Source organism: Taudactylus pleione, unplaced genomic scaffold, assembly GCF_031769625.1.
Source record: "Taudactylus pleione unplaced genomic scaffold, aTauple2 ptg001018l, whole genome shotgun sequence".
NCBI classification, from domain to species: Eukaryota; Metazoa; Chordata; class Amphibia; order Anura; family Myobatrachidae; genus Taudactylus; species Taudactylus pleione.
In genome coordinates, this window is record NW_028285419.1 from 739,754 (window position 1) to 752,541 (window position 12,788).

The 12,788-nt window shown below is 45.9% G+C and overlaps 1 protein-coding gene across 1 annotated transcript in view; it reads right to left on the minus strand.

The window, feature by feature from the left end:
- Positions 1-12,788, minus strand: part of LOC148454266 (uncharacterized) — a 195,658-nt gene that overhangs the window by 75,635 nt on the left and 107,235 nt on the right. The window contains exon 5 of the mRNA XM_088461122.1: positions 9,187-9,708. Coding sequence (XP_088317248.1) covers positions 9,187-9,708 — 522 coding nt within the window. The remainder of the gene's footprint in view (positions 1-9,186; positions 9,709-12,788) is intronic.

Genomic DNA, 12,788 nt, shown 5'->3' on the forward strand with positions numbered 1-12,788 from the left:
GAAGTCCAATGGTTCTCATCGTCCTATCCTCAATTTGAAGTCTCTGAACAAATACCTCAGAGTTCCCAAATCCAGGATGGAAACCTTGCATTCCATCATTCTGGCGATGGAACCCGGGGATTACATGGTCTCCCTGGATATCTAGGATGCCTAACTTCATGTGCACATAGCACCTGCAAACCAGCTGTATCTGAGGTTTGCTACTCTGCAACATCATTACCAGTTTCAGGCATTACCTTTTGGCCTTTCCACGGCTCCGAGGGTGTTCACCAAGGTGATGGCAATTATGGCCGCCCACCTTCGGAGCCAGGGTATATGGCTGTTGCCGTATCTGGACGATCTTCTGCTGGCAAGCTCCCCAGAGGTACTGCTTCGACATCTCCACCTGACAATTGCTTGTCTGCAAGCACACAGGTGGTTAATAAATTGGAAGAAGTCCTCTCTGATCCCATCACAATGGATGGTCCATTTGGGAGCCCTTCTGGATTCTCGTCAGCAAAGGATCTTTCTGACTCCGGAAAAGGTCTCCTCCCTACAGCTGAGGATACACAGTTGCCTGAGCAGTGGCAGGGTGTCGGTCCACTCGGCAATGAGAGTCCTAGGGTCCATGGTGTCGGCATTCAACATGGTGGAGTTTGCCCAGTTCCATTCCAGACCCCTGCAGGGGCAGATTCTATCCGAATGGAACAGGTTACCTCACCGGATCCAATCCCAGAGACTGGTGTTGTCTCCGGAAGTGCACCTGTCTCTAGCTTGGTGGCTTCAGACAGCTCATCTCATCGAGGGTCGCCCCTTTTGGATCCCGGACTGGGTTCTGCTCACAACAGATGCCAGTCTCCGGGGTTGGGGGGCAGTGACCGGCTCGTTGTCTCTTCAGGGCCGTTGGTCTGCGGAGGAAGCAGTTCTTCCCATAAATGTTCTGGAGCTGCGGGCCGTGTACAGGGCTCTGCTGTCGTCAGGCACCGCTCTTCACGGAAGGGCGGTTCAGGTGCAATCCGAAAATGCCACCACGGTGGCGTACATCAATCACCAGGGAGGAACTCGCAGTCGAGCAGCGATGTCGGAGGTGTCTCGGAACCTGGCTTGGGCGGAGTGCTACCTTCCTGCAATCTCAGCCGTCTTCATCCCAGGAGTCCTCAATTGGGAGGTGGACTTCCTCAGCCAGCACGACGTGCATCCCGGGGAATGGTCGCTTCACCCGGAGGTGTTTCAACTTCTCGTGGACAAATGGGGACTGCCGGAGTTGGACCTGATGGCCTCCCGTCACAACTACAAGTTGCCCGTGTACGGCTCAAGGACAAGAGACGCAGGCGCAAGTCTGGTGGATGCGCTATCAGTGAAATGGACATTTCACCTTGCGTACCTGTTTCCTCCGATCTCCCTGCTGCCTCGAGAACTAATAAAAATCAAACAGGATGGAGGCATGTGTCTGCTGGTAGCTCCAGCGTGGCCCAGACATCCTCGGTACTCCGATCTCAGGAGCTGGTCCATTGACGTTCCGTACCCTCTGCCTCAGCGTCGGGAGCTGCTCTCAGGTGCCCTGCCTTTACCCGGATCTGGGTCGGCTGTCTTTGACGGCGTGGCTCTTGAGACAGCCGTGTTAAGGTCCCAGGGCTTTTCCAGCACTGTCATCAGTACCATGCTGAGGGCACGTAAGCCATCTTCAGCATGGATTTACCACAGAGTGTGGCACACTTACTTTCAGTGGTGTGAGTCCAGATACCTTGATCCTCAGGTGTTCAGGGTTTCTAAGGTTCTGGCTTTTCTTCAGTCAGGTCTGGACCTGGGCTTACGTCTTGCTTCCCTGAAGGTTCACGTGTCTGCCTTGTCGGTGTGGTTTCAACGTAGAATCGCTACTCTGCTACTCTGTCTGACATACACACCTTTTTCCAGGGGGTTCTTAGAATCCAGCCTCCCTTTGTGCCTCCAGTGGCTCCGTGGGATTTGGCGGTGGTTCTTCGGGTCCTGCAGGGCCCTCCTTTTGAACCCCTTGGGTCGGTTGATCTCAAATGGTTAACACTCAAGACTGTTTTTCCCCCAACTCTGCCAGGAGGGTGTCAGAGTTGGGGGCACTCTCCTGTAGTCCCCCCTTCTTAATTTTTCACCAGGACAGAGCGGTGCTCCGCACTCGTCCTGAGTTTTTGCCTAAAGTGGTTTCAAAGTTCCACATCAATCAGGAACCAGCTTTTCAGTCTCCTGATCTTTCAGCTGGTGAGGCTTCATTGGATGTAGTCCGTGCTCTCAGAATTTATGTGGACCGGACTGCTTCTGTTTGGAAGTCCGATTCTTCGTTTGTCCTCTTTGGTTTTCACAGGAGGGGTTGGCCTGCCAACAAACAAACTTTAGCCCATTGGCTTTGTTCTGTTACTCGTGAGGCTTATATACAGGAACGTTTGCCTGTACCAGCCTTTGTTAAGGCTCATTCCACTCAGTCTGTGGGTCCTTCTTGGGCTGCTAGACCTGGTGCCTCTGCTGTTCAGCTATGTTCAGACATTTTTAAGGTTTTATGCGTTTGACATCTTTGCCTCTCAGGATGCATCCTTCGGGTGCAGGATTCTCCTTTCTGCACAGGAGCGTCCCCGCCCTTAGTTGGACTGCTTTGGGACATCCCAAAGGTCAACCCTGTGGACCTCTTATGGACCCTGAAGTAGAAAACAAGAGATATGTTAAGAACTTACCTTTGTTATCTGTTTCGACGAAGTTCATAGTGTCCACAGGGCGCCCGCCCTGACGCACCTGGCTTCATATGGGCTGTGTAACTGGTCACTGGTTTTTCCATCTCCCGTTTCTGCGAGTATGGTTTTCTTGTGTGTTCCAGTCTTCCTTCTCTCTGTTTAGTCTCCTCCTCCGGCCTTGACTTCTTACCAACTGAGCTGCCTGTGGCTCAGGGGGGCGGGGTATAGAGGAGGATGGACCCAAGTGCATTCTGGGAGCAGTGAAAGCTTTAACTGCATGGTGCCCGTGGATCCAGCTATAAACCAAGGTCAACCCTGTGGACCCTATGGACTTCGTATAAATAGAGATAACAAAGTTCTTACCATATCTCTTGTTTTAACTGGGTTTACCAACTCGCAAATTATTTTTTTGCTCACAATACACACAGGGACAATTACTCTGGTAACTCTCTGAAACACCTTGTTTTAAAGAGCCAGAGAAACTTTTTTCTTTAACCCTTTTTCTGCTGCAAAATATTTCACAAACAGCTGCTTTAAAATGTTCACCGTGTAAACACTTAGGGGCATATTCAATAGGCTGCAAGAATAGCAAAAAAACAGCACCTGCTAGGTTTATCCTGCAGGTTTTTTGCTATTCTATTAGGTGCGTGGTTTTTTATTAAACACGCACTGGGAGGTTTTCTACACGCACCTCCTGAGCAAGCGTGATTTTCCTAAATTGTTGATTACATCTCCCAGCAGCCCCTGGGACTCCCAGCAGCCCCCTCTCCAGTAAGAAGAGGGGAGGCCACCGGGAGCTGCGGAGATGACTGGAGACCCCCGGTAAGGTATGTGGTTTTTTTTTCAGTAAAAAATACGTGCTGCAGGGTTTTCAGAACTGAAAACCCTGTGACCAGTATTTTTGAAATTGAATACCGCAGGTATCGGGAGCGCACATACCCGCGGTATTTCTAAATTGGGCGCAAAAACATAATATGAGGATTTGGGATTACCGTATATACTCGAGTATAAGCCAAGTTTTTCAGCACATTTTTTGTGCTGAAAAAGCCCCCCCTCGGCTTATACTCGAGTGATGCCCGCATGGTACGCAGCTGAGTAGCGTACCATGCGGGCCGCAGTGCAGACTGTGTCTCTGTGACACAGCTGCACCGCGCATGTAGCGCTGACCGGACAGAGTTCGGTCAGTGCTACACAGTGCCAAACACACAGCCGCCGGTGCTGGCAGCTGTGTTTGTTTCAGCAGCTGATGAGTCTGTCAGACTCTCATCGGCTGCTGTAGCTCCCACTGCGGGAGCCATCTTCCGGCTCCCGCAGTGGGTAATGGGAGAGACGTCATGATGACATCTCTCCCATAATGCAAAGCGGCCGGAGGAGCCAGTAGCAGCGTCGGGACCAGGAGCGGGGTTTCAGGTTAAGTGTTTTTTTTTATATTACATCTCTCTCTACTGGGGGGGCTACTACTGGGGGCAGTACCAGGGGGGGATTACTACTGGGGGTACTACCAGGGGGGATTAATACTGGGGGCACTACCAGGGGGGATATTTCTACTAGGGGCACTACCAGGGGGGGATATTTCTACTGGGGGCACTACCAGGGGGGATATTACTACTGGGGCACTACCAGGGGGGTATTACTACTGGGGGCACTACCAGAGGGGGAATATTACTACTGGGGGCAGTACCAGGGGGGGGATTACTACTGGGGCACTACCAGGGGGGGATTAATACTGGGGGCACTACCTGGGGGGATTACTACCAGTAGCTGCTGCATTTCCCACCCTAGGCTTATACTTGAGTCAATAAGTTTTCCCAGTTTTTTGTGGTAAAATTAGGTACCTCGGCTTATATTCGGGTCGACTTATACTCGAGTACGGTAATCTAAAGCTTCAACTGTGAGTTTTCTCTGACACTCTGTTAGGACCACTTTTCTGCTGTTCTCTATGGAGGATTTTTGGGAAGGCATAACTCAGGCTAGGGGGCAAATTTAGATTTAGGGTGTCTTATTAGGTAGCTATTGTTCCAGGGTAGGTGCTTTTGGGGTTCAGGTAAATTAGAAAGTTCGTTATTAAACTATTACCTCAAGAATCTGCCATTGTAGAGATAGGAAGATTCAACTTGTTGTGCAGCCTCAATAGGAGCCTCCAGCTGGTGTACTCACTGTGGCTTCACTTGGGTGAACCAAGATGGCTATCCTATGCGGGCGATAACGGGCCGTGTCCGGGGGGAAGCCAGCATTTGCTGTGGCTGGGACCCTGGGGAGGGTAGCGGGTGTTAGCGGCAGCTGAGACCCAGGGGGAGAAAGCAGGAGGCGGCAGAAGCAGTGCGGCCATTAGTGGCCGAGGCGGGGTGAGCAGCAGGCAGTAGGACCCGGGGGAGGTAACCAGTGTCTAAAAATATGGAGGACAAGCTTTTAGTGACACAATGCTGATTGTGCTAAATATGGAGGACAATCGACATAGGAGGCTAATCAGAACCAGTCCTGGTTGCCATGTGTGTATTCCAATGGGCACACAATTCTGTGAATTAGCAGCTCCACCATTTTGTAATTGACAGCAATCTCACTGTGAGAGTGCTGAATATGCCGTTAACCATATGGTGTCATGGCATACCATATCTGTTTGACGGAAGAAACATGTCCATTAAGGTGTCAGCCTTAATGATCATAATTTCATTGCTTTTTGATGTTTGAGTGACAGAAATTCAATAGGTTTTGTGAAATTTCAGATCATGTCTAAGAAGCCTTAATGGGACATGTGAAGCCGTAAGGTCTTTTGTCTATGGAATATATATATATATATATATATATATATATTAGTACATACTGCAAAATATCACAATATATCAGATATAAATATATTAGTACATACTACACAATATTATATTTTAGAAAATATCTTTATAGCATCATCCTCTAAGCTTAGGAAAGAGCCATAGAGAGAAAAGTGTATTTATAGCAAATTGATTTTATTAAATAACAGTACCAAGTCATTACAGACATAAGAAAGAAAAAAAACATCAAAATTGGTAATACAAAATGAACTTGCAAAGTGAGGTTTCAATCAGATCCTAAGAATATAAAATTTCCTGATCATAATAGAGAAAACCTCTATAATCAAAATATTACATATTGAAACATTGATTAGAGACTATGACATTTAGGGGAGAGACAAGACAATTTGTAAAAGGGGGAAGGGAAAATACTAAATTATACAAAGAGGAAAGAAGGAGTCAAAGAATTAAAGATACCGTATATATAAACAAAAAAGAAAAAAGGGGGAATATAGAAGAGAGGAAAAAGAAAGTTGCTGCATGATTGAAGTGTAGATCAAAAACGAGGCCATGACAATTTTTAAGCTATATATTGTCTCCGCTAGGTCACATAGGGCCCATGCAGGGAATAGCTAAAACTTACACAGGTGTAGGTCGGCTCGAGAAAATGGTTCTAGAATAAATCTATTTTCCTGAACCAATCAGTTACCGTGGGAGAAGAGGAGCGCTATCTCACCGGAATAACAGCCTTTGCCCCGTTATTCAAATGACATAATAAAGACCTTTTGTACCTCGAGAGGGTCCCGGACGACAGATGGAATAACCAAAACGGGGTCCGTGGGAATCAGTTCACCAAGAATTATGGTTGAGAGGCAAATCACTTCTGACCAAAAGGGCCGGAAAAGTTGGCATTGCCACCAGATATGAAAAGGGTTAACCGGGGCATTAGAGCAGCACCAACATATATTGGGCACTCCAATCCCCATGTTAGAGTATCTGGGCATCAGTACCATCTAGAGATGAGCTTGTACTGAGTCTCCACAACGGTGGTACTCTTAGAGCAAGCGTGTGCTAGTGCAAATATTTTTCTCCATTGAGTTTCATCTAGACTGGAATCAAGGTTACGGTACCATTGCTCAGTAAAGCTGGGGAGGGAGATACCAGCATCTGAGGAGAGAGAGCTGTAGAGTTATGAAATAGTATGAGTGGGAGGAGTGGGACCTGCGCGCAGCCGCTCAAAAGGAGCTTAAACCCTGCTCGGTGTCTGGGGTGTTCCCAAGGAGTGTAAGAAGTGATGGACCTGGAAATAGTGCCAGTATTAATTAGCCTGCAACTGCCATCGCTCACATACCTCTGCAAAAGATAATACGCTACCATTGCTAACCAACTGTCCGACTCTAAAAAGGCCTACCTTCAACCAAGAATGGAAGGCAATATGGTGCATCCCCAGAGGGAAACTATCATTATAGAGGAACGATGTCAGAGGGGAGTTAGGAGCAAATATCGATGGGGATCTCATGTTCCTCCAACAGGAGAACATAGGACCAATAGAGGGGTGCATGATATTGGGGAGGACAGGAAGCCACAGAGCTATTGACAGGGGGGACTCAAGTGCTTGTTCTATACGTATCCATTGTTTAGGGGAGACAGATCTAGTCCATTCTAAAATGCAGTGTAGAAGGCATGCTTGATGGTATCTTTTAATATTTGGAAGGCAAATGCCGCCTCTGTCCTTGTGATGGGACATAAGATCTAACTTCAAATGATGTCTACTTCCCTTCCAGATGAAGTCTATAATTAGAGTTTGGCCATCTAGTATCCACTTAGGTGGTAGTTTGATTGGGAGAGTTTGTAGGAGGTATAGGATCCTAGGTAAGAAGTTAATCTTTAGCACACCTAGTCTTCCAAACCACGAAAACGGTTTGGTTTTCCATATCTGCAAGTCTGAACGGAGTTTGGCTAGCAGGGGGACAAAATTAGATTCACATAGGTGTGTAAGGTTTCTAGTTATGGTAACACCGAGATATTTTAAATTTGTTGTATGCCAGGCAAAGGGGAATGATGATTTGAGACCAGCTACCATCTGGGAAGGGGCAGTAATGTTTAGAGCAACAGATTTCGAGTAGTTACTTTAAAGTTAGAAAGGTCCCCAAAGATCTTAAACTCCTCTAATAAATTTGGAAGTGAGACTATAGGGTTCGTAATTGTGGCCAATAAATAGTCGGCAAATTATATTCCTTCCTGGCTACTCTGAAACCCGATATATCTAAGTTTAAGCGTATGGGTTGTGCCAGGGCTTCCATACAAAGCACAAAAATCAGGGGAGGCAATGGGCATCCCTGTCTGGTTCCATTTGATATGGAGAAAGAGTTTGAGAGGGAGCCATTAATTCTGATTCTCGCAGATGGAGACCTATATAAGGCAAGGATACGTTGAAGATAAATAGGACGCAATCACAATTGCCTCAAAACCCGACATAAAATCCCAATCAACGTGATCGAACGCCTTCTCAGCGTCGGTAGACAGAATAGCTGGGGTATCCAACGAGGAAATATGGTGGATAAGAGCTATAAGTTTGGAGGTGTTATCTCTGGCCTCGCGTCCTGTGACAAACCCCACCTGGTTGCTATGAATGAGAGAAGGTAGGGAATGTTTTAGTCTATTTGCGAGAAACTTTGCGAACAGTTTGACATCAATATTAAGAAGGGAAATTGGTCGATACCTGGGGCAGAGAGGAAAAGTGTATTTAAATACACAGAAATATACACATAGTGGGACACCACCCGGAGCACCAGGAACACCCATATATTTTTTATTTTATTACCAATTATTTATATAGCGCCCACACATTATGCAGCACTTTACAGAGAATATTTGCCCATTCACCTCCCTGGCCCAGTGGAGCAATCTATATTATGTACATGCACATACACACTAGGGGTAATGTTTTGCCAGGAGGAGCCAATTAACCTACCAGTATGTTTTTGGAATGTGGGAGGAAACCCACACAAGCACAGGGAGAATATACAAACTCCAGTTAGGGCCATGGTGGGAATCAGTGCTGTGAGGCAGTAATGCTAACCATTACACCAACCATTCCGCCCAAGGCAGTCCTTACTCCTCACTGTTGCTGTGTCCTGATGGTGTGTGACAGATGTTATTTCTTTCTCTAGCAAATCATTCTCTGATATAACTTAGTGTTTATATTCTCCCATTGCTCTGGCCTCCCTGCAGCATATAATAGGTATTACATAGAGGGGAGGAGGTGGGTGGCAGGAACTTCTATTATTACATGATAGCACTCTGCTACCACCTTAGTGGTCACTGTTCCTTGTGTCTTCTTTACACTTTTATACCATTCAGGTGATCCAATTCCAAATACTGCTATACACACTGCAGAGTAATTCTCCATACAAAATAGATTAGATATAACAAGAATACAATAAGGACAGTAATACAAAAAATTACTATTCAACCTTCTGGATTACACAACAGAAGAGGCCAATGAAGCAGTCGGGTCGGAGAAATACTATCCTTAAGTAGTATTCATTTTATTTGTAGAATTTACACTGGAGAAACTTTGCATGTCTACAAGTGTAAATTAAAGATGAATTAACAAGATCTAATTTCTGTAATTTCTATCAATGAGAATAGCTAATCTGTGTGAAGTCTCTGGTGTCTATAAAGAGCTGATTTCTGTGTAAAACATTTCCCACACTCAGAACATGGAAATGGTTTCTCACCTGTGTGACTTCTCTGATGTGTAACAAGATGTGATTTCCGTGTAAAACATTTCCCACACTCAGAACATGGAAATGGCCTCTCACCTGTGTGACTTCTCTGATGTGTAACAAGATGTGATTTCTGTGCAAAACATTTCCCACACCCCGAACATACAAATAATTTCTCAACTGTGTGACTCCTCTGATGTGTAACAAGATGAGATATATTTGAAAAACATTTCCCACACTGAAAGCATGAATATGGTTTCTCACCTGTGTGAGTTCTCTGATGTATAACAAGATCATTTTTATTTGTAAAACATTTCCCACACTCAGAGCATGGAAATGGTTTCACACCTGTGTGACTTCTTTGATGTATAACAAGACACGATTTTTGTTTAAAATATTTCCCACACTCATAGCATGGAAATGGTTTCTCCGCTGTGTGACTTCTCTGATGTGTAATAAGATGTGATTTCTTTATAAAACATTTCCCACACTGAGAACATGGAAATGGCCTCTCACCTGTGTGATGTTTCTCATGTATAACAAGAGTTGACTTGTCTATAAAACATTTCCCACACGCAGAACATGGAAATGGCCTCTCACCTGTATGACGTCTCTGATGTCTAATAAGCTGTGATTTGTATGTAAAACATTTGCCACACTCAGAACATAGAACTGGTTTACCTGCCTTAGCTGGCTGCTGGGTAATATGCTTTTTATTCTGTGTAAAACATTTGTCATCTCTAGAAGAGGGAAATACTTTATCTACACTAAGAGCTGTAATAGATGTACCAGGAGAACATTCCTCATTATAAGCAGGATCAGGAGATACATCTGCAATGTGAGGTACTGGATGTATAATTGGGGTAATGGGGTTTTCTCTTGGAGAATCTTCTTTGATGTCATTATCTTCTATTTCACAATCTGGAGATAAAATTAGATTTTCCTTTGAGATATTCCTGCTGTTACATCCATCTGCTGGGAATAAAATAAATATATAAATGATGCCCCATAAATTAAATTTTTCAATAAAGACTTATCAAAGATTCTTATATCACCATCAAATGGATAAATTCACGATGCTCTAACGTACAAAGTAAAACTCATCACCTGACATTTACGCTCGGTTATGCATAGAGCAGGGATTACAGCTTTATTATAATCATTTGTGCTGGAATTTACTCTCTAACATGAAAGCAAAGTGTTATAACACGTTGAAAGCAATACAGCTATAACATGTGCTGTAATATATTAGACCGGTGTTTATAAAAAAATGACAGCAGAAATGTGTGAGAATAATACGGCTGCCTCCAGGCTTGTAGGTAAGATGAGCAATATCCAGGAGAACCGTACCTGCAGCAATGCAGAGGTGTCACCATCTCTCTATACTACTGTGATTAGCTACACCACCATGGTGTACCGTGATTAGCTGTACCGCCATGGTGTACCGTGATTAGCTGTACCGCCACAGTGTACCGTGATTAGCTGTACCGCCACGGTGTACCGTGATTAGCTGCACTGCCACGGTGTACCGTGATTAGCTGTACCGCCATGGTGTACCGTGATTAGCTGTACCGCCACGGTGTACCGTGATTAGCTGTACCGCTACGGCATACCGTGATTAGCTGTACCGCCATGGTGTACCGTGCTTAGCTGTACCGCCATGGTGTACCGTGATTAGCTGTACAACCATGGTGCACTGTAATTAGCTGTACCGCCATGGTGTGCTGTGATTAGCTGTACTCCCATGGTGTACTGTGATTAGATATACCGCCATATTGTGCTGTAGCTGTACCACCATGGTGTGCTGTGATTAGCTGTACCACCATGGTGTGCTGTGATTAGCTGTACCGCCATGGTGTACCGTGATTAGCTGTACCGCCATGGTGTGCTGTGAATAGCTGTACCGCCATGGTGTAGGGTCCTTCTTTGTTGGTTTTCCCACAATGGACACCGGACAGTGTAAAGATCAGTTTTCATGGTGAGAATACAGTGAGATGTTAAATTGCATAAATTCAATGAAAAATGTCCCAGACCATTCCCAAAATTGAGGCCTTAAAATGTCTAAGGAACGTAACAATAACAACAAGATGGGTCATCCTCAAGTACCGGAGCACACTATGCATAATGTACAGTCCCTGATCCGCTATAGCTGAGTCATGTGCATAATGTACAGTCCATGATCCGCTATTGCTCTCAGAGGCATGTGTGTATTATACAGTCCCTGGCCCGCTATTGCTCTCAGAGGCACGTGTGTAATATACAGTCCCTGGCCCGCTATTGCTCTCAGAGGCATGTGCAAAGACCGTACAAAATGTAGAAGGAATGAGAGAATTTATACATCTACACCCTACACAGGAGAGGTCTCCAATGATTACTCCGAGTTACTTTCCTCCAGCTCTGGCAAATGACCTTTCTACCTTCCTTCCACGGCACAGGCCGGCCCTTATCCTGTATGATGACATTTATACCTTCCTCCCACGGCACAGGCCGGCCCTTATCCTGTATGATGACCTTTCTACCTTCCTCTCACGGCACAGGACGGCCCTTATCCTGTATGATGACCTTTCTGCCTTCCTCCCACGGCACAGGACGGCCCTTATCCAGTATGATGACCTTTCAACCTTCCTCCCACGGCACAGGCCAGCCCTTATCCAGTATGATGACCTTTCTACCTTCCTTCCACGGCACAGGCCGGCCCTTATCCAGTATGATGACCTTTCTACCTTCCTCCCACGGCACAGGACGGCCCTTATCCAGTATGATGACCTTTCTACCTTCCTCCCACGGCACAGGACGGCCCTTATCCAGTATGATGACATTTATACCTTCCTCCCATGGCACAGGCCGGCCTTTATTCAGTATGATGACCTTTTTCTTTGTTCTGACTCATGTGAAAGTTCTCTATCAGATACCAAAGACCTGATCCATTTCCTTCCCCAGAATGGACAGTGTATCTAAAATTAAATTGCAAGCAGCCACTCTGCCTCCAAAGGACAGCTTACACATACATTCACTTTCTGCCCCACTTGATACCCGTCATTGACATGGATAGGATCACTGCATTGCAACAATCAATGGCAGCTTTCAAACCTCCCCATGTGGGAAAACAATTGGTGTAGTCAACTGCCTCCAGCAATATGGGTAGTCTATTATGGTGTTATGAGTTGCCAGCGTGTCTCATCACTTCAGCAGGTTCCGGTCCCGCCAGTTGCTGAGCGATTGAGATGCCGGGTGGCCACAGGGCACTCTGGGTCGGAATTTACTTGACAGCCAGGGCCTGGGTGTACGTGCCTTTACGCACATGCTATTATCATTAGAGGGGCTGGTCCTCTACTCAGCTGGAGATTGGTTCATACTCTTGTTATTACCCAGGCAGTGCTGCACTTCCACGCTGGTGATAGCTTATACCTCAGTGTTGATGCCTGGTCCGTTCTATGTGTATCGTTCTGGTCTCCCACTCTGCATATGCCCAGACGTGTCTGTTTCCAGTTTACTACGTTCTTGTGGAACTTTAATTATTGTTTCTACCAACTGCAAGTACTACCAAATCTACACAGTGATCTCTATCTCTGCTGTCTTCCAACTACAAGTACTACCTAATCTACACAGTGATC